The sequence below is a fragment of the Rana temporaria genome, chromosome 1 (assembly GCF_905171775.1).
Source record: "Rana temporaria chromosome 1, aRanTem1.1, whole genome shotgun sequence".
Classification (NCBI taxonomy): Eukaryota; Metazoa; Chordata; class Amphibia; order Anura; family Ranidae; genus Rana; species Rana temporaria.
The window spans coordinates 618,828,802-618,851,830 of NC_053489.1; the positions used below are offsets into that span (position 1 = coordinate 618,828,802).

At 39.4% G+C, this 23,029-nt stretch overlaps 1 protein-coding gene and 2 long non-coding RNA genes across 3 annotated transcripts in view; 1 reads left to right on the top strand and 2 right to left on the bottom strand.

Moving 5' to 3' along the window:
* Positions 1–2,211: 2,211 nt before the first annotated feature.
* The window catches only part of LOC120924368 (tumor necrosis factor receptor superfamily member 9-like), a 37,583-nt gene continuing 16,765 nt past the window's right edge, over positions 2,212–23,029 (bottom strand). Inside the window, exons 4-9 of the mRNA XM_040335292.1 lie at positions 22,861–22,949; positions 18,322–18,385; positions 10,747–10,835; positions 7,916–8,028; positions 6,725–6,881; positions 2,212–2,779 (exon numbers count right to left, since the gene is read on the bottom strand). Of these exons, the coding sequence (XP_040191226.1) occupies positions 2,613–2,779; positions 6,725–6,881; positions 7,916–8,028; positions 10,747–10,835; positions 18,322–18,385; positions 22,861–22,949 (679 nt within the window). The 3' untranslated portion in view covers positions 2,212–2,612. The remainder of the gene's footprint in view (positions 2,780–6,724; positions 6,882–7,915; positions 8,029–10,746; positions 10,836–18,321; positions 18,386–22,860; positions 22,950–23,029) is intronic.
* Positions 14,873–15,773, bottom strand: LOC120924370. The gene is made up of 3 exons (XR_005746361.1): positions 15,602–15,773; positions 15,264–15,403; positions 14,873–15,098 (listed from the first exon to the last, which is right to left on the bottom strand). It is a non-coding gene; the product is annotated as an uncharacterized LOC120924370 (long non-coding RNA).
* Positions 15,795–16,677, top strand: LOC120924369. Its single transcript, XR_005746360.1, has 3 exons — positions 15,795–15,943; positions 16,147–16,286; positions 16,452–16,677. It is a non-coding gene; the product is annotated as an uncharacterized LOC120924369 (long non-coding RNA).

Below are 23,029 nucleotides of genomic sequence, written 5' to 3' on the forward strand. Positions count from 1 at the left end.
TACTCTATGTTGACCCCCCAGCCTTAGCCGGAAATTTCTACGATCACATGCTTTTACTGTGTATTACTAAGCTGTGCCATGATATACTTTGTTTATTTGCCCTGCGTGGGATCATTACTGTTGTTCTTGCCTTTCAAATATTTCAATAAAAAAAGATTGTACTGAAAAAAGTTGAGCACACATCACAGTGCTCCCCCCCCTTTCCTTATGCAGCTGCTGGATCCATTGCTTGAAAGCAAAAAGTAAGGGGCTGGAGCTCTCGAGGGCCACATGAAATGGCCTGAAGGGCCAGATTCAGCCCGCTGCCCTTGTGTTTGACACCTATGCCCTACACCTACAGACAAGTGGTTTACAAATTAACCACTTGAAGACCAGGCCTTTTGTTGGACTTTTTGTTTACAAGTTTTAAATCAGTAAGAAAAAGAAGCCCGAGGGGCCAACGCTGCTCTAAAAAATAAATGACTGAGTGAAAAAACTGAAAATGAAAAGCAGCCAGCACTTATAAGTTCAGTACAAAAAACCTAGACAAAATGTAATTACAAAGTGATTGCAGCACTAAACTGATTACAAAACATGTGAATGAAATAAGTGAATAATATAATCCTTAAAGAATTTTCCACAAACATTTTTTAGAAAAGGGAAAACTAAAGCAGAGTCTCATTCAAATTCTAATCCGAAAAAGTCTGTGAAGAGTTAACTCCAAAGTAGACCAAGATGAATTGCAAGAAAAGCAGTTAGGGACACCAATCTTCCCATAAATCGTGTTCAGGTCAACACCCAAGTGTATGGTAGCCTGCTTACCAAAAAGTCGTGACTGTTGCTGTAAGTGCAATTTATTCTTTTATTAAATTATCTGAATTAACATACTGCACTATGGAAGCTTTTGTTTTTCATTTTGAGCAACATTAAAATACTAGCTAGTGTTCCGGATACAACATTGGTTTTGGTCAGACCGTATTTCCCTGGGCTTGGTGAGACTGTGATCCGCAGTCACGGCTTTTTGGTAAGAAGGCTACCATACACTTCGGTGGTGACCTAAACACGTTTTTGATTTATGGGAAGATTGGGGTCACTAACTGCTTTTCTTGCAATTCATCTTGGTCTACTTTGGAGTTAACTGTTCACAGACATTTTCGGATTAGAATTTGAATGGGACTCTGCTTTCGTTTTTTCCCTTTTTGAACATTTTTTTTTTGTGGAAAATTCTTTAAGGATTGTATTATTCACTTATTTCATTCACACGTTTTGTAATTAGTTTAGCGCTGCACTCACTTTGTAATTATAAAGTTAAAAATACTGATTTCTTTTGCTAGAAAATTACTTTTATCCCCAAACATTATATAGTATTTGTTTAGCAGAGACCCTAGGGAATAAAATGTCAATCGTTGCAATTTTTTATGTCCCATGGTATTTGCGCAGCAGTTTTTCAAATGCAATTTATTTGGCAAAATTTTTTTTTTTTTAAAACAATAATTGTTTAATTTCGCCCTGGATCGAAAGCAACGTCACTCCATTCTTCCAAGGCCAGAGAGTCGATCAAAGTGAATCTACTTTTTGATCGCCTGTGCGGGCGAGCTGGCAGAATAGGTAAGCCTGAGAGACTCCACCACCGCTTCTGAAAGAAAAAACTAGCCCCCCGCCTGAAAAACACAAACCAACAATACCTGGGTTATGGCTGATATCTTCAGCTATAATCCCACTAAACCACTTGCAAACCGCAAAATATATGTCAGAGGTCATCAAACCTGTCCTTAGGGCCCACTAACAGGCCAGGTTTTATGTATTACCTTGGGGAGATGCAGGCTAGAATACTGCAATCACTGAGCAGCAAATGATATCACCTCTGATGTATTTCAGTTATCTTGCAAACCTGGCCTGTTAGTGGGCCCTGAGGACAGGGTTGATGACCACTGGTTTAGATTACCATTGAAGTCTGGAAAGTAAAAGTGGAACTCCGGCCTTTCCTTTTGTCCAGTTTTTGACAGAATTGGTAAAGGGTTAGAAGATCGGTCTGGTTTTTGGTTTCTGTGTGCCCACTGGGGAGGTTTCCCCAGACAATAGGAAATGAGACAGTTTGATCTCCCCTCACAGTCAGTCCTGGTGACAACCTATCATAGGACAAATATAACAATATAAGGGGGGCCCAGGCAGTAATGAAATTCTGACAAAAAGGTTCTGACCCAGAATGTTCAAAATGAAATAAGTTACAAATAGGAACACAAAACAAATATCTTTTTGCTCATTTTTTCCTGTTACACAGATAACTTGCACAATTGTTGTGCACAGCAGTTTTACCCATATTGTAAAGCTTCAAACATTTTATGAGGTATAACCACATCTATTATTAATAATGATTAAAAAAAAAAAAACTTCAGTTCTGCAAAGAAAATATTCTATACAACAAAAGCATTGGACAGTCAACTAACAAGCATCTGCCATATACAAAGCACCAATATTTACATTCTCTACTATACAAGTCTTTACAGGTGCCTGGCTCTACACTATATATAGCTTGAGAAATCTAACAGGAACATTAAATACAGATTATTCACAAACTGTACAATTTTTTTTTCTTTTTACATTAAACTACTGTCTTGCCAAATCTAAGCTGGTCACCATCCAGCATACACAGGTTCTGCGTCGTAGTCGAGCCCGTATATGGAGCTTGATGAACGTTGCGATTTTAGTAGGGGAGACTTTGGTGTGAAAGCGGTCATAGGTTGTCTTTGCTCTGCCATTCTGTGCTTCCTCACCACATAAATCACAGCAAACAACAATACTGTACAGGAGGAGAAGAGAATAGCAACAATTACTAACACCATGGCAGTAATGAGCATTTCATAACATATGGACAAATGTACCACCTCCCATAAATTATTAGGATATTAAGAGTCACCAAGTTCTTCCATGACCAAATAAAGACAGCAGGCCATAGCTAAATTATACTAAAGGCCCGTACACACCGTCAGACTTTTTGCCAACAAACTTCAAAATGAGAACGTTTTAAAAAAAAAAAAAAAATCCGACCGGGTGTAGGCTCCATCGGACAAACTTTTTTGGTTTTCATCAGACAAGTTCGCTCTGCAAACGGACAAACTTTTTCGGCAAGAAAAGTTCGATGGTGCCTAGTCCGACCAACAAAGTACAAACGCGGATGCCCAGAACCAATGTTAAAATCAACCAACAATAACACAAGTTGACCAAAGGGTGGCCGTAAAGAGCAGAAAAAATACGTGATGTTGGGAAAGTTTGCAGAAAAGTCAGAGCGTGTGTATGCTATGGGTGTGCCCGTTGGACAAAAATCCAAGGAAAAGTTTGTTGAAGTCTGATCGTGTGTATGAGGCTTTATAAGGGTTGGAATCTGTGAAAAACTCTTAAAGCGGTGGTTCACCCTTAGAGGGCACTTTTTAGCCTTAGATTCCTGCTCGTTTTGTCTAGGGGAATCGGCTATTTGTTTTAAAATATGAGCAGTACTTACCCGTTTACGAGATGCATCCTCTCCGTCGCTTCCGGGTATGGGCTGCGGGAATGGGCGTTCCTTCTTGATTGACAGTCTTCCGAGAGGCTTCCGACGGTCGCATCCATCGCGTCACGATTTTCCGAAAGAAGCGATGGATGAGACCGTCGGAAGCCTCTCGGAAGACTGTCAATCAAGAAGGAACGCCCATTCCCGAAGACCCATACCCGGAAGCGACGGAAGAAGATGCATCTCGAAAACGGGTAAGTACGGATCATATTTTAAAACAAATAGCCAATTCCCCTAGACAAAACGAGCAGGAAGCTAAGGAAAAAAAAAAAAAAAAAAAAAAGGAATTGGTTGAACTCCCGCTTTAATTTCTTCATTTGATAGCAGGAGATATAAGGATTATTGTATTCTAAAACTGCCATTTCATAGGAACACACCAAGTATTTCAGGTACATATGGTTATGCTGCCTTCAGGAGATTGGACAATGGCAAAACAAAGCTGTAAGGTCCAGTATACGTTCCCCTGCGATTCGGCAGATCTCAGCCTGGTTCTGTTGGCTCCATATAAACCTTCCTTTGAACCTGTCGGGGATACTACTCCAGCTCATGAGGTTGCTTTCCTTACTGCCCTCACCTCTGTGAGACAGGTTTGATTTGGTGGCCCTAACCTGTAAAAGATCACTTTCCTGGTGCATCATGGCAGCATACAATGGGTTGTGGCTCTGCCCCCACAACCTGACAGGACTGGTTAACTATAAAATCAAGACAGACCCGGCTCACAGCAGTCTTTTTTTTTTTCTCCCTCATCTGATCAGGACTAGAGTCACAAGGTATCCCTTACCGTTTGTTGCCCCAGCCAGGTTAAGCCTCTTCTAGGTAGAAGTGCTTCCTGTACAGTCTCTAAATGAGCTATATGGTTGGCGCAGATCTGTCATAGAAGGCTTTAACATAAGCGACAACGTTTCCCTTTGCTTTCCATATGCTTTTTACTTTTCATCTCTGTTTTATGGGCATTTGCCATTTCCAAGATGGTGGCAGCAATGCAAGTACACTCTGGTAACAGAGGCTGCATCACTTCCTGCCTCTCATGCTCAGTTTCCTGGCTAGAGACTTTCCAGGGTGGCGATCAGAGCATGCTCAGGCACTGATATTACTAATGGCATCTTTCGATCTCTTCCAGTCAGCCAGGTTACCAAAGTTGATGGAACCAAGGATACTCTGGTACTGGTTCTGCTAGAAGAGACTTCACTTCCAAAGCACCTTTGACTTTCTCCATCAGGGGATGGATAGTCTCTTGTGGAAGTTCTACTAAATTTTTCCTGTTGCTATTGCAGACAGTAAGACCTTTGTGGATGCCCTGGGAGAGATGTACAGACCGAAGGGGAGGCACTGAACCTGGTGGATGAGTTTGGACAAGTAGGTGTCTGATAAACCTACAGATCATCTAGTCTCCCAGATTTATAAATAATAGAATTGATTGGAGGTTTTCTATCTTGCATGACTTCAACTTCCTGTGCTTGTTGTGTTTTTTTTGTTTTTTTTCTTCAACTTTAGCAATTTCCAATTTAACCAGGAAATACATTTACCGTCTTTCTTGGTTGAGTGAGAGAACCACATCTCCTGGATGTTAATCTAACTCTAGTGACCTGCTTTGCAGCTACCTTTTCATTCAGGAAAGCTGAAATCTGTACTTGGTTCCCATGTCACTTATGACAGGGTCAGTAAACATCAACACGTACAATCACCTACTAAATTGTTAAGACAATTAAAAGAGCCTACTCTTCACAAGGCCTTCTTTTTCGGAGGTCTTAGGAGCACATTTAACTAGGCCAGTGCCAGCTCTGTGGACAGCCGAGTGTCTCCTGAGGCTATTTGCAAGTCAGCAATATGGTTCTCCCAGAATACTTTCATTACACGTTAATAGGTGAACCCGGCTCACGATCGTAAAATTTGGAAAATTCATGGTGCATACTTGCGCTACCGATTACAACATTTTTCTTGCACCCTCCCGTATGGAGAGTTAGTCCCCATTGTATGCTGCCATAATGCACCAGGAAAATGGAAAATTGTATACTCGCCCTTCCATAATTTTCCTTTCTTGGTGCATATTTATGGCGGCATACAGATTCCCGCCCAAATGGTGAGAGTTACAGAGAATGCTGTGAGCCGGGTCTGTCTTTGATTTATAGTTAACCAGTCATATCAGATTGTGGGGGCGGATCCACAACCCATTGTGTGCTGCCATGAAGATGCACCTGGAAAGGATAATATACAATTTCCAGCATCCGGTATCCGTTTCTTAGATTTGCAAAACATTCATCAAGTTTTACCAGGTGGATGTTCAGACCTCATTTGATGCCATCTTTGGCCATAAGGTTCTTCAGGATTGCTCTGTGAGCTCTAGTGGGCCGACTGTTATGCCTCATGCACACAGGACGTTAAATCTCTCAGAGTCCCCCCCCTGGCAGCAGCGTCTTTGCAGAAAAAAAGACTGATGCTTGTAAAAGTGCCTAATACTTTAGGCATGTTTACAGGCATCAAGTGCTTGGGCACCAATTCATTTCATTGGCCAAAATAATAATTTATTCTGGCCATTGAAATTAATTAACATTCAAGCACTAAACACGCCTAGAAGCGTCAAACCTTTTTTCTGCCCAAACTCTTCTGCTCCTGGACGCACTGACCCTGCCCCTAAAAGCTTCTAAACATGGAGGGGCGTTTTGAATCAGGGAAAAAAAACGCCACCACCTGACACCCCTAAAAGTGGCAGTAAAAACATCCTGTGTGCATGAGGCCTTAAAGGGGTTGTAAAGGCTTGTGTTTTTTCACCTTAATGCATCCTATGCATTAAAAGGTGAAAAAACTTCTGACAGTGTTTTTGAGCATCTATCAGCGCTTTTAGGCGTTTGACGTTAGAGCATTTTTACAGCTGAAATAGGCCTCTCAGAACCCACTAGTTTTGTGGGGGGTTTTCCATCCAAAAACAGTTGATAACAGCCTACGTGTGCATGGACACAGAGGGTAACATGCTGAAGAGTTTGACTGTAGAAACAAAAAAAACAAAAAAAGTCTGAAGCCAAAAACAGCAGCTGTAAAAACGTCCAGTGTGCATGAGGCTTCAAAGTATTGTGATATGGTATGGCAGTTAGACAGAGTTACATTTTTTGCTAAGAGGTTCCATTGGTTTAAGGTAGGAAGAATTGGGAAAAAAATAAGTCACTTCTACATAAAGTAAGGCAGCACTGTATTCCAGCTTACCAGCTGCGCAGACAACAAGAAGCACTATAGTGAGAGGGGCCATTTCACAGGAGTCCCCAGACTTCCGCAGGAACGTCTCCATACAGTAACTGGGCTCTGTGCTTCCAGCAGGGCAGAATGCATCTTCTGGACAGGTTATAGGACCGATGTCAGGGCTCTACACACACAAAAAAAATACTATATTTAGGATACTTGACAGCTATGGTGCCCTTTAGAAGAAATAAAAAAAGCAGAGAAAGCAAGTGCTGTCCTTTTTGAGATTCAGAAGGTTCTAGATTTACCACCTATACTTTACCTTTGGGATCCACCCTTATTGTATATGACCACAGTAGTGATTTGCTCCCTTTCGGTCAATTGAATATACCATGCAAAGCATTTTGTTATTAGGAGGGAACACATACACAATATTTGGATAATGTTCAGCGCTAAACCATTTTATGAAAAAGATTAAAGTTTAAAATTTAAATGAAAAGGCATGCATCTGCATGCGGATACATGAAGGTGCAACCATGTGAATGGTGAGTGAATTAAAAGTTCTGGGGGATGAACCCCCAAAATTAGTCTCTAAAAAAAAAAGTCTCGAAATGAACGCTGTAAAAGGGAGTGAGGCTGCTTCAGGTGACGGTTGGGGAACCCAATCATTGTGAACAAAAGGAGCTAATGAAGAAGGCGAGGCCGTGCCTTTGAAATGCATTCCAATTGGCCGGACAGCGTGTGGGTGGCTCCCCAGTTTGCAGCCCTGGACCACTCACACCCAGCCGACATCTCAATGAGGCTCATTGAGGCTCCAGCTGCGGCTAACACACTGTGCTCGTGGATCCCTCAATAAAGACTTTCCGGCGGCCCTCCTGTGACACTGCATGTGGAAGTTGCCACCCGCTCTAGCACTTTGCAAGTGCGCCAACAATTTTCACACAAGTTTTTAGTGTTGTTTTATACTTATATACTGAATAAATTCCTAAGCTGTTTAAAAGGACTGGCTTGGCGCTTCTCTCTCCTCTTCAAAGCATTTTGAAAAATGTGTATGTATATATATAAATATAATAATTAATTCTGCCAGATATCTGGTGGAATACAATTTATAGCACACAAGTATATGTATGTTGGGTGCACATGTTGGTTTGCAATCACAATATACTAAAACGGAAAATATCAAAGTAATTTAGAATAATGCATCAGCAATCTACTTACTGGACAATAGTGATCTATAGGGCACACGTTACAGCGATCCGCTCCCGACTCCGCTTGGTATTCACCATCTCGGCAATGCAGACATCTTGGGTCTTTGGGTCCTTTATACATTCCTAACAGGAGGGAGAAATATGGGTTATTCATGCTACATTTTCATAGATTTCCATTTGATCCAATGACATCTATACTCAGGGTTCATTTACTAAAGGCAAATAAGCTATTCAATTTGTATTGGAAGTTGAACTTTGCAAGGGAACTTTCCCCAGAGCTCAGTGAATGTGGTAAAATTTTACTTTGCAAAAAATACTAAATTCTTAGAGCCCTTTACCCTGTCCACAGCGGAGGGGACCCTACCCAGTCAACAATGGCCAGCCCATCCCTTATTCACAGTGATAAGCCCTTCTTAGGCCTGGTTCACACCTATGCAATTTGCTTTTGATCCGTTTCTGCAGTGCTTTGCGTTTTTTTCACACACATTTTTTTTTTTTTTTTTGGTGCAATTTGCATTTTTTTTTCTTCTTTTTCTGCAGCTTCCCAATTGAAGCCTATTGAGCCGAGCCTTAATTGACAGTAGGGAGCCCCCCTACCCCGTCTACAGTGGGGAACACCTTCCCTATCCTTAACAAACAGCCCACCATCCTGTCTACGGGCCCGAGCCCCCACCCCTACCCCATCCACATAAGCAAGAAATTAAAAATGCTACCTAGCATGCACTTAGGGGTGCCTAGAACTTGCCGGTATCTGGCATGTTCTGGTTACCTACAACCGTTGCCAAAAGTTTTGAGAATGACACAAATATGAATTTTCACAAAGTCTGCTGCCTCAGTTTTTATGATGGCAATTTGCATATACTCCAGAATGTTATGAAGAGAGATCAGGTGAATTACAAAGTCCCCCTTTGTCATGAAAATTTACTTAATCTTATAAAAAAAAAAAAAACATTTCCACTGCATTTGTGAAGGCTTCAGGGCACCCAAGAAAGTCCAGCAAGCGCCAGAACCGTCTCCTACAGTTGATTCAGCTGTGGGATCCGCACACCACTAGTGTAGAGCTTGCTCAGGAATGGCAGCAGGCAAGTGCAAATGCATCTGCATGCACAGTGAGGAGAAGACTTTTGGAGGATGGCCTGGTGTCAAGAAGGGCAGCAAAGAAGCCACTTCTCTCCAGGAAAAACCATCAGGGACAGACTGATATTCTACAAAAGGTACAGGGATTGGCCTGCTGAGGACTGGGGTAAAGTAATTTTCTCTGATCACCTTTCTGATTGTTTGGGGCATCCAGAAGAAACGGCGAGCGCTACCATCAGTCCTGTGTAATGCATCCTGAGACCATTAATTTGTGGGTTTGCTTCTCAGCCAAGGGAGCGGGCTCACTCACAATCTTGCGTAAGAACACAGATATGAATAAAGTAGCTGCCATAAGCCCAGTATCATTTTAAAAGTGGCCTCTGTGGCAGATTCACAGCAAGATCGCTTTAAAAATAAAAAAAATCGGCAGCGGGAAAGGTGCACACCCCCCCCCCCCCTCCCACCACTCCACAGTATGGATGCAAAGTGAGGGAAAGATGGCCCCCACTTGGGTTCATACCATTGGAAGACAGAAGCTACATCAAACGTCACTTTTGCCCAATAGTCTTAAAAAGGGTACTTTTTTTTTATTGCATTTAAAGTGTAAATATGAGGTCTTTTTGACCTCAGATCTCACATTAAAGAGGTCCCGTCATGCTTTTTTTCTATTACAAGAGATGTTTAAATAAATGACATACCACCTAATAATCTACATGAGTAGTTGAAATAATCTGTGTTCAAATCACACTTGAGTCTATGTATCATTACATGTTACATAGACTGAGGGGTAACGCCACCAATTCCTGTTATAGCTCTGCAACTTCCTTCTCTTTGGACCATAAGCCAGCATCAACCTACTGAGGTCCTCTCTTTTTCATCATCACCCTGCCAAGGACCTCTCTTCACCATCATCCTGCCAAGGTCTTCTTTTCCTCTAACAAATTTATCTGCTACTTCACCTGCCCCCAATGCCTGAAAGAATGCTACATAGGCAGATATGCACAATACAATACACTAGTTACATGTACTGTATGATTTGACAACTCCGTTATGCACAATGCAGGATGTAGCTTGTCAAGCAAGTGTGTATTAAAGTGGAGGTTCACCCAAAAAGTAAATTTTTAACTTTAGATTGGGCCTAATTACGGAAAACAGAATCGGGTGTTTTGGTTAAAATCAATGCAGTACTTACCTTTTTTGAGATAGATGTTCTCCCGACGCTTCCGGGTATGGGCTGCGGGACTGGGCGTTCCTACTTGATTGACAGCCTTCCGACCGTCGCATACAGCGCGTCACCAGTTTCCGAAAGTAGCCGGACGTCGGTGCGCAGGCGCCGTACCAACATTCGGCAACTCGTGACGCGCTGTATGCGACCGTCGGAAGGCTGTCAATCAAATAGGAATGCCCAGTCCCGAAGACCATACCCGGAAAGCGGCGGGAGAACATCGATTTTAAAAAAGGTAAGTACTGCATTGATTTTAACCAAAACACCCGATTCTGCTTCCCGTAATTAGGCCCAATCTAAGGTTAAAAATTGAGTTTTTGGGTGAACCTCCACTTTAATACACACTTGCTTGACAAGCTACATCCTACATTGTGCATAACGGAGTTGTCAAATCATACAGTTCATGTAACTAGTGTATTGTATTGTGCATATCTGCCTATGTAGCATTAAAAACATTTTTTCGGGTGAACTCCCGCTTTAAGCTGTTCTTCTGGAGATTCAGTTTTCAATATCATAGTAAAATTAAACATGTACTTTACCAGGACTACATGGAGTGCAGTCTGCCGAGCCGCTATTTACAGCCTCCTCCCCAGCAGGACACAGAGCACAGCTGGTGCAGCTGCTAGTACTGGGAAAATTCAGACATACGATTAGTACATTACCCCATTGACATGCATGTATTACATCACAAAAACACATCATACAAAATGCCATTTTGCCCCTGGTGAAACTACTCGCAGAATAACAGTCCTGCCAAATGTATACAGACAAGCCACCAGACTGCATGCGCTTTGTATTTTTAACTTTTTCAAGCGTTTCCCTCCTCTCCTCCCCCCCCCCCCCCCCCAATTTGGTTCCAGGGTAAGAAGGCACCTCCTCTATAAACTGAATATAAAATACCTGTTTTGTTAGTTTGTCATGCAGCTTTTCTATGGTAGATTAACTTTTGTCAAAATGCAGCAAGAAATACTGCCAAACCCCTAGCTTTCCAGTTTTTATTGAATTTTACAAAGTTTAGGTCCAATGAATAACTTGAAATGGTACAAAGGTAAAACTGCCAGAGGAACTCACAGTTATTCTGCAGCGATGCAAGTAAATCAAGCCTTGAAAGTGAATACTAACAATTCCTACAGGTGTCCAACATTTTCTCGATTACTTACAAGCTCTCTGTATAAAAGCAGTGCTGAAACAGACTGTTACTACACCCTCTTAAAAGAAGATGTACGGGTTTGTTTGTTTTTTCCCTAATCATACTTACCTAGGTGGATGCAGAATTGGTCCGATGCTGCATCTGTCCCCTGCCACCTCTTTACTGAGAACAGAGCCATCGAACACCACCGATGGCTCGGGTTCTCTCAGCTCCCTGAGCATAGAGCTGCTGCCTATCAGTCAGCAGCTCTTCTGCTCTGCTTCTCCAAGCTCACTGGAGCGCAGAGCTGTGGAGTGCCGGGGAGCGGCCGTCTCAAGAGCTCACTGAGACGGCTATCAGTCAAGGCACCTGCCAGATCCAGACTTATAGAGTCGGGGTGACACAGTGCCTGGACTGATTCTTGGGGACTTATGACCGCTCTCTGCTGAAAACGGGTCAGAGGAGTGCAAAACTAATTGCACTCCTATGACCCAAAAGTCCAGCCAAATGAGCTCAGGCTGGACTTCTCCTTTAAAGTGGAGTTTCCATCCCAAATTTTTTTTTCATTATTGTGCTCATTAGACCTAAAAAAGAAAAAAATATTTTTTTTTTTACTCATCTGGAAATGCCTGTTGCTATGCGGTCCCTTGAAATCTGCCTTTGGAATCACCTAGGATCCTGACATCAGCTCCCTCTAATGCTCCTGGGAAATGTGTGTAATTTCCCAGGATGCAGTGCGCTACCCAATTATCACTCCCCATCCAAGACTTCCAGGAAGTAAGTGCTTGTGGGCTTCGCAATGCCCACAAGCAAAATGACAACGGTGTGGACATAGTTTTATAAACTATCTTTTTTTAATAACTATGCAGAGCGGCAGCGTATTGTAAAATAGTGACCGGATGTATATTATAAAAACGCATGATGAAAGGACATACATTCAAAAAAATGCCAATTGTGGTTGGAACCCCGCTTTAAGCAATATTTGGACAGTATTGTACTGCGGGAAGTAGTATATTGCTCTCAAAATGGCAAGAAAAAGGCAATTAACAAAAGGAAGACAATTATAACTTTCCTTCAGATTCTTTCCTTTAGAGAAAAAAAAAAGCCAAGGTGGCAGTGAGTAGTTTCCTACACCATCAAAAGGCACTTAGAAACTGGAAGAAACTGATAGGCTGAGGTCTGGCAGACCAAAAGCCACAACAGAATCACTGCCCAACACTGATCAAAGCAAGACTCCATTTCAACTGTGAAGAGAAGACTTCGAGCTCAGCTGTAAGAAAACCATTGCCAAGATGGCAAAAAAAGAAGAGGCTTGCCTGGGCCCTGAAGCACTGCCAGTGGACTACTGAAGACTGGAAGAATCTGTTTTTTTTTTACAAATTTTTCCATTTTCGAATTTTTCCATTTTCAAATTTTTCCATTTTCGAAATTCCGAATTTTCGATTTTTTCCATTTTCGAATTTTTCCAATTTTCAATTTCCCAATTTTCCAATTTTCGATTTGAAAAAATCGAAAATTGGAAAATTGGAAAAGTTTGAATGTTTCAAATTTCGAAAAGTTTGAATGTTTCAAATTTCGAAAAGTTTGAATGTTTCAAATTTCGAAAAGTTTGAATGTTTCAAATTTCGAAAAGTTTGAATGTTTCAAATTTCGAAAAGTTTGAATGTTTCAAATTTCGAAAAGTTTGAATGTTTCAAATTTCGAAAAGTTTGAATGTTTCAAATTTCGAAAATTGAAAAATGTTTCAAATTTCGAAAATTGAAAAATGTTTCAAATTTCGAAAATTGAAAAATGTTTCAAATTTCGAAAATTGAAAAATGTTTCAAATTTCCGAATTCTGAATTTCCGAATTTCGAATTTCCGAAATGAAAAAATTCGAAATGAAAAAAATTTGAAATGGAAAAATTCGAAAATTGAAAAAAATCGGAAATACGAAAATTCGATATTTGAAAAATTTGAAAATTGGACTACTGAAGACTGGAAGACGGTCTTCTGGACCTATGAATCTAAATTTGAGATCTTTGGTTCACCACCCAGGGTGTTTGTATGCTGCCGAGTAGGTGAAAGAATGGTTCCTCAGTGTGACACCAAGTATCAAACATCCAAGAGGAAACGTGATGGTCTGGGGCTCTTCTGCTGGATCCTTGCACAGAGCGAGTGGCATCCGGAACCTAAACAACTACCACAGCATTTTTCAGCACCATGCAATACCCTTTAAAATACATCTAGTTGGTCAGGGGTTCATTCTACAAGATAATGACCCAAATCATACCTCCAGGCTGTGTCAGAACTACCTTAGAAGAAAAAAAATAAGACGGGAGGCTTCAAATCATGGAATGGCCAGCACAGGTTTCAGACTTATAGCCAATCAAGCTGGTTTGGGATGATCTGGACCGAAGGGTGAAAGCAATGCAACCTACAAGTGCAACACATTTGTGGAAACATCTGCAACAGTGTTGGGAAGAACGTTTAGAACAATGTTTGATTTCTGTTGTAGAAAGTGCGTTCTGCTGATATATCTGCAAAAGGAGGCTACTTTGATTTGAGTTAAAAAATTAGATTACACTGTTAAAGAACATGATTCTGTGATTTACTTTTTATGTCCATTTGTTCTATGCTTTATTTTCAGAGTACATGGAGATATTAAACTGCATAAAAAAATTGAAAAAAATTAAAAAATTGGTTTGTTCTAAAACTTTTGACTGGTAGTGTAGTGATTGGTAAAGCTATTGCAGATTGCACTGTCAGACTGCAACATGTCTATAGAGAAAAGTCAGTAATTAAAGTGGAGGTTCCATCAAAAAAAAAAAAAAAATTCTTTAAAAACTGTAGCTTACGACTAAAAAAGAAAAATAATTTTTTTTTTTTTTACTCATCTGGAAATGCCTGTTGCTATGCAGTCCCACGAAATCTGCCTTTGAAACCACCTAGGATTCTGGCATCATCTCCCTCTAATGCTCCTGGGAAATGTGTGTCATCATTTCCCAGGATGCAGTGCGCTGTCCAATTATCACTCCCCATCCAAGACTTCCAGGAAGTAAGTGCCTGTAGGCTTCACAATGCCCACAAGCAAAATGACAACGGTGTAGATATAGTTTTATAAACTATCTTTTTTGAATATCTATGCGGATCGGCGGCGGATTGTAAAATAGTAAGTGACCAGATTTATATTATAAAAACGCAGGATGAAAGGACGTACATTTAAAAAATGCTAATTGTGGTTGGAACTCCGCTTTAAGTTCAAACGCACATTGTAAAATAGGCACAGATAGCAATTTACAGGAGTCCAATCATCACGACGACGATTAACCCATCCTACATGCAAGCAACTATCTGAAATCCAGATAGAGTGGGTTACACAGAATTTTAAATTAAATTAAAGTGGATGTAAACCCCCCATACACCCAGTGAAGTGAACAGCCTCAGATACACAGGGATAAACCAAATCTCCCTACATAGGTTTTACAAGTATATCTGGAAAAAACATGAAATACCCCCTCAAGGGTGGGACTTTATAAGTGACACAAACACGTGAATGAGTAGAAAAATATATAGCAAATTTATTTAAACAATTTAAGTAAGGACATCGTACAGTGTCCTAGCAAGGATAAAAAACCACATGCAAGTGGTATACAGATCCTATTTGTAAAGCAATAAAACAGACATGAGACAAAAATTGGTCCAACCCGACAGCCGTTTCGGTATCTGTGATCCTTCTTCAAGGGGTATTACAGACGATCATTGTGTCAGAGAAATACATGTCTATTAGAAAAGAGATATATACACATATTACATAGAAAAAATTCAACTTAAACAATATTTACAACTCTAGTGACCGAAATTGTTAAAAAACATGGGGAAGGGGGAGACAAGAAAAGGACAGCCATACAACTATGTCATTTATCAAAACAGATATGAGTTACTTACAGTCAATAAGATCTGTAGATAGAGTCCTGTCTCAGTGTGAAAGTACGCCAAAAACAAGGGGAAAATGCTGTATATGGAGATCAATGTCTCTGTGTTCACGGGGAGGATATACAATCATAGCCTACCAAAAAGGTCCACGCCTAGGGAAGGAAGGGAAAGAGAAAAGAAAAAGAAAAAAAAAAAAAAAAAAAAAAAAAAAAAAAAAAAATAATAATATATATATATAATATGCATATATCATTATTTGTTGCATTCAAAGAGTTAAATGCAGACACACATTTATAGCAAAAAAGAGTAACCCCATAGAGCTGGTAATCCAAAAATGGAGAGTAACTTACCAGATATGGGAATCCATATAGGAGAGGGTATGCATGTGCCAGAGAACAAAAGTTCAGCCACAAGGAGACAAACTACCCAGATTATCCTATGTTTCAGGAAGGGTGGATTGCTGGGTGATCGCAGGCAGAGATCACTGGAAAAAGGAATTTAGGAGTATATATAAATAATATGTATGGCTAGTCTAGTCTCCTAAATTCCTTTTTCCAGTGATCTCTGCCTGCGATCACCCAGCAATCCACCCTTCCTGAAACATAGGATAATCTGGGTAGTTTGTCTCCTTGTGGCTGAACTTTTGTTCTCTGGCACATGCATACCCTCTCCTATATGGATTCCCATATCTGGTAAGTTACTCTCCATTTTTGGATTACCAGCTCTATGGGGTTACTCTTTTTTGCTATAAATGTGTGTCTGCATTTAACTCTTTGAATGCAACAAATAATGATATATGCATATTATATATATATATTATTATTATTTTTTTTTTTTTTTTTTTTTTTTTTTTTTTTTTTTTTTTTCTTCTTTCCTCTTTCCCTTCCTTCCCTAGGCGTGGACCTTTTTGGTAGGCTATGATTGTATATCCTCCCCGTGAACACAGAGACATTGATCTCCATATACAGCATTTTCCCCTTGTTTTTGGCGTACTTTCACACTGAGACAGGACTCTATCTACAGATCTTATTGACTGTAAGTAACTCATATCTGTTTTGATAAATGACATAGTTGTATGGCTGTCCTTTTCTTGTCTCCCCCTTCCCCATGTTTTTTAACAATTTCGGTCACTAGAGTTGTAAATATTGTTTAAGTTGAATTTTTTCTATGTAATATGTGTATATATCTCTTTTCTAATAGACATGTATTTCTCTGACACAATGATCGTCTGTAATACCCCTTGAAGAAGGATCACAGATACCGAAACGGCTGTCGGGTTGGACCAATTTTTGTCTCATGTCTGTTTTATTGCTTTACAAATAGGATCTGTATACCACTTGCATGTGGTTTTTTATCCTTGCTAGGACACTGTACGATGTCCTTACTTAAATTGTTTAAATAAATTTGCTATATATTTTTCTACTCATTCACGTGTTTGTGTCACTTATAAAGTCCCACCCTTGAGGGGGTATTTCATGTTTTTTCCATAACTCTAGGGATGTGGTGACTTACAAACACTGACATTCTCCTGATTGTGGGGTCCCTCTTTTTCATACAAGTATATCTGCTGTCTTCATATTTATATACCGTTTAGAAATCGTGTTAGAAGATTTTCTCTTCCTGGTTAACACAGAGTGTGATGTCTGGGCATACAGCCAAGATAGCTAAAATTGCTGATTGGAGGAAAGGCACACTCCCCCTCTCATCGTAAGTAGAGACTCTCAGGAGGTGCTTTGTAATAGGGCCTGCTCTCGGCTAATCTATTTTAGCAACCTCCCCTGACAGAAGATTCAGACTGCCTTTGTCTAAAGTGTCTGAGAATTTGTCAGGAGTTATCTGGCTAATAACAGAGGAACAGTTCAGGAAAGAACTATGGGACTTAGCTCATTGACGAGAGATAATAAAATACTGCAGATATATGTGCCCAGCTCAAATTTCATGAATCCGGTTTACATCCACTTTAAGGAAAGCTAAGCCAACTTGTGGTCTGCTCTGAATTTTACTAGCCGTCTTGGGTTGTTTCTTGCCAAATTGGAAACAGCACTATGCATACTCTTAATACAGCTTTGGTAACCTTGGACTAAAGTGCAAGCAGGGTGGAAAGTAGACATGTGCAATTTGTTTTGTTTCCAATTCGTTTTTTTACGAAAATTCGTTAATTACGAATTTTCGTATTTACGAATTTTCGGACTTCCGAAAATTTTGAATTTACAAATTTTCGTATTTCCTTTTTTTTTTACGAATTTCGGAAATTCGCAAATACGAAAAATTTTCGGATTTTAGAATTTTCGAAATTCCGAATTTTAGAATTTTTCCATTTTCGAATTTTTCCATTTTCGAAATTCCGAATTTTCGATTTTCCAATTTTTCAGATTTCGAATTTTTCAATTTTCGAATTTTTCTAATTCATTTTGAAATTCGGAAATACGAAAAAAATTCGAATTTTAGAATTTTTCACATTTCGATTTTTTTCACTTTTCCAATTTCGAATTTTTCAATTTTCGAATTTTTCAAATTTGGTATTTTTCAGATTTCGAATTTTTCACATTTTTCAAATTTTCCGAATTTCGAATTTTCGTATTTCCGAATTTCGAAAATTCGAAATTTCGAAAATTGAATAAAATGTTTCAAATTTCGAATTTTCGAATTCTCGTATTGCCGAATTTCGAAAATTCGAAATTGAAAAATGCGAAAACTGAAAAATGCGAAATGTCAAAAATCGAAATTTCGAAAATTGAAAAATTCGTAAATTCCTAAATTTCCGAATTTCCAAAAATTATTTTTTTTTTGGTTTCTTTGCTTTTTAGGAAATCCGAAAATTTTCCGAATTTACGAAAAAAGCAAAAAAAATTATTTTTTTTTTCGAAATTTAAGAATTTCCGAAAAAAAAAAAAAAAACGAATGAAAAACGGAAATTTTTTTTTTCGAATTTCCTGAATTTACGAAAAAATAAAGAAAACGAAAATAACAAACGAAAAAAAACGGCACATGGCAGTGCACATGTCTAGTGGAAAGAGCTCTGTTTAAAAAGTTAGTTTATCATATAATAGGAAAAGAAACATTAACTTACTTGCAAAATGACCCTGGTGTACATGGCTGGCATTGTGTGGCATTCTGAATGGATGAAAAGAAACCTTTAGGAAGAAACAAAAAAACTCTGGTTAGATCATGGCATATTTAGGGAACTGTGGCCTACCTCACCACAACCGTAATGGATGAGTTTAATAGTTCCAACCTTATAAGAATGAACAAGCCTTAAATAGCCGCTTGTGTACACAAGTCTGTCGGACTAAAATCCAAAAGTACAAACACGCATGCTCCGAACCAATGCCAACCATCAGACAACATTAGCAGAAGTCGCCCAAAAGGTGGCGCTAAAGAGCTGAAAAACATAGTTTTGTGTATGTTGGCTGAAAAAGTTCTGCCGTCTGTATGCAGAACAAGTTCCATGGATTTGTCCTATGGAAGTCCGATCGTGTGTATGAGGCTTTAGATGGCACTAGCAAATTTAGATGGACTTGACTAACAATTAAAGTCAAACTCCAGCTAAAACTTTGCAATCAGTTACAGCAGTTTTCTTTTGGGAGAAAGATTTTACATAAACACTGACCATTGTTAGCACCCATTACAGTGTTAAATGGTTTGTCTTAACCCCCTAACTGCCACTTTTCCTGGACAGCTTAGTAAAAAAAAAAAAAACGAACCTCAAAAAAGAAAAACGAAAGAAGCCAGCACAATAGCAGATTGGCAAGGTGCAATATGTTACATTTTTTCTTCTGGCTTTAGATAAATTTACATGAACATTTGTATTTAGACTGGAAAATATGCTGAATTATCCAAAACCAGATAATTTTGTTTCGTTTTAATTTGTTATTTAATTTCGTTAAGTTAGATTTGTTACATGTGTTAAATTTTGTTTTCGCAATTCGTTCGTTTTCGACCGAATTTCGAAAAATCCGGTCGAATTCGAAAATATTTCAAATCGGATTCGAAAACAATTTCTATTCAATCGAATTCGAAAACAAATTCGAATGAAAATTGAAAGCAAATTTGAATCAAAATCTAAAAAATATAAATCAATTTCTAAAAAAAGAATACAATAAAATAGAATATAAAATAATAAAACAATAGAATGAAAATCAAAGAATAGTAAAGAACAGAATGGAATTTAATAGAATGTAATCAAATACAATAGAATATGACCTGGCTTCTTTCTATCTATCTTCTATCTATCTTCCATTTTCTGAAATTCGAAATTCACATAGAATGAACTCAAATTCGAATAGAAAAATATTAGAAGAGTAGAATAATGTGTGTATGTGTATATATATATATATATATATATATATATATATATATATATATATATATATATATATATATATATATATATATATATATATATATATACACACACACACACACACACACACACACACACACACACACACACACACACACATTATTCTACTCTTCTAATATTTTTCTATTCGAATTTGAGTTCATTCTATATGGATTTTCGATTTTCAGAAAATGGAAGATAGATAGAAGAAGCTAGGTCATATTCTATTGTATTTGATTACATTCTATTAAATTCCATTCTGTTCTTTACTATTCTTTGATTTTCATTCTATTGTTTTATTATTTTATATTCTATTTTATTGTATTCTTTTTTAGAAATCGATTTATATTTTTTAGATTTTGATTCAAATTTGCTTTCAATTTTCATTTGAATTGGTTTTCGAATCGAATCGTTTTCAAATTCGATTCGAATAGAAGTTGTTTTCGGTTCGAAAACGTTCGTTCGGATTCGGTAAATTCGTTAATATTACAATTCAGGAATTCGTATGCATCCGAATGTCAGAATAATGAAAAATTCGTCCGAATTTCGATTCGGAACAAAACGAAAAGCACATGCCTAGGGGTTAGTCTGATGCTCAGATGGGTCAAAATCTGTTGTTGATAATGGTGTAGTGCCACCCCAGCTATGGACCAGATCTTCATATAAAATATTGGTTTTAAATTTTAATTGTGCTTATTGACCACTTTTCAGATCAATGGATCCAGTTCTGTGCAGCAAGAATGTTGTTAAAAAACTGGTTCTGCCAGGTCTACTTTATGTACACATTACTGCCTTACAGAACTCTATGAAAACATTACAAGGTTGATAGCAACACAGACCACAGGAAAACATTTGTGCTTTGTTCTGGTGTTGCTCAATCTGTCAAATGATTCCACGTCATCCACTCAAGAAGAAAAATAATCTTCCTTTTGCAAACGAGGGAGCCTGCGTTTTCCCAGGATCCTTATAAAACCCTATAGTAGCACAAATTTACAAATTCAGGAAATAGCTCTGCAGAGCAACAGACAGAGGGGTCAAATCAGATAAATCAATTTGGCTTCTCTTTAATCTGGACACTCTAAATTAACCGGGGCAATCAATTTCTTTGCACACGTTAAATTCTGAATCTATTGCTAGAAATTACTGTAAACCCCCAAACAATTATATTTTCTGAAAGCAAAGACCCTGGAGAATAAAACAGTGGCAGTTGCAGTTTTTTAGGTCACTCTATACATGCCAAGCGGTTAACCCAAAGCATATTTTAAAAGGAAAAAATATACTAAAATTAATTTTTGTGCAAAAATTTCTGGTAAAATCTAAGGGCCAGATTCACGTAGAATCGCGGCGGCGCAACGTATCGTAGATACGTTACACTGCCGCAAGTTTTCAACGCAAGTGCCTGATTCACAAAGCACTTGCAAGAAAACTTCCGCCGGCGGGCTCCGGCGTAAGCCCGTGTAATTCAAAGGGGCGTGTGCCATTTAAATTATGCGCGCTCCCGCGCCGGACCTACTGTGCATGCTCCCTTTTGAATTTCCCGCCGTGCTTTGCGCGAAGTGACGTAATTTTTTCGAATGGCGACGTGCGTAGCGTACTTCCGTATTCCCGGAAGTCTTACACAAGAAGGAAACATTTTTAAATTTCGACGCAGGAACGACGGCCATACTTTATACAGCACATACGTGTGCTGTGTAAAGTTAGGGCACCTAAAACGACGACTAACTTTGCGACGGGAAACTAGACTAGCAGCGACGTAGCGAACACGAAAAACCGTCGTGGATCGCCGTAACTACTAATTTGCATACCCGACGCTGGTTTACGACGCGAACTCCCCCCAGCGGCGGCCGCGGTATTGCATCCTAAGATCCGACAGTGTAAACAATTACACCTGTCGGATCTTCTGCCTATCTATGCGTAACTGATTCTATGAATCAGTCGCATAGATACTCTGAGAGATACGACGGAGTATCTGAGATACTCCGTCGTATCTCGGCTGTGAATCTGGCCCTTAGAGATTAGGTTTCGTCAAAATAGATAACGAACATGTTAAGTCTAAACATTGTACATGCCTGTGAAATTGTAAAAAAACTATTAGTACCCCAAATGTTCTATAGGTTTTAAAAATATTTACAGGTTAGGAGTGAACCATGAATTATGGCCCTAGAACTACTGCTCTCACTCTGATGTTTGCGGCAAGACCTCAAATGTGTGTTATTTTCCCACACATGTGCATGCCCTGCACATTCGCATTGAATGGGAGTGCATCATTTTGTTTATATATTTTTTTTCCCCTCCTGTTCTTTTTGTAACTTTACTGCCATCACAAGAGAACTAACCAGCCCCCTGTGTGACAGCTTGGGAAGATGACAGGTACCCTCTATGGCAGTGGTTCTCAACCTTTCTAGTTTAGTGACCCCTTGATAAAATTTCCCAGGTTGTCGGGACCCCTAACAGTAAAATTATTTTCATAGCATGGGTTGTCAGCACCCAAGGCAAGTCAAGTAATTTGCACCCATAACCCATGAAAATGTACAGCTCCCTGAGTTCCTTTCCACTTGTACAATATTAAAACCCCTTTGTGGTGTCTCGTAGCAGTGACACCTTTGCCGAAATCAGGAGATAGGGTCTCCTCCAGCCCCTTCCACTTCACATTCCTCACCAGTCAGCTGACCTCTAGTCTCTGCCCCCAGTCATGCCGTGAACTGAGTGGGAGGCTGCGAAGAGGCTGAGTGGGCAAAAAGGCTGGTAGGGCGGTGCGGGCTTCAGGAACAGCCCAGGATTCGGTGACCCCTGGCAAATCATCATTCGACCCCCAGGCTGAGAACCACTGCTCTATGGAGACATCAAGGGTCTATTATACCCTCAATGTCTCTCTTGCCCTCCGCTGCAGCTAACCAAGCACAGATTGTGCTTGAATATGTTATGAATATGTTCTGTGCTGGGTATATTAGTCTTTTCCAGCTCTCACTGCTACAGCATTTTACCACAGCCCTGAGATCCCGGAATGAATGGGAGCCTGGGAAACTGCAAGAGTCAGTAGTGGACTGCACCTTCAGAGACCCTTAAAAGTGATTGGTTAGCTCTAGAGCCACCAGGATCCCCTTTACCTGAAAATGGATTACCGGCTGTAAAAGATATTAATACCAAGCTTGCAGCAGCAGCCATGAACTATAACCCCTTGACACTTAATATTTCTTGCATTGCCAGAGCTGGGCTTTAATCCCATAGCTTCTGCTACAGTGTACCATCATAAATACGTGACCATACCTTTTTCACACGATGTACACAACACGGATGCGCTTGCATTAGAAAAAGATCCTGGCTGACATGACTGACAAACCTCACTTTTTGAAGTGCTACAGGACAAAATAGCAAAAATAAAATAAAAATGATTACTTCCATATTTATTGTATCACATAGACAAAATAAGCCTGTT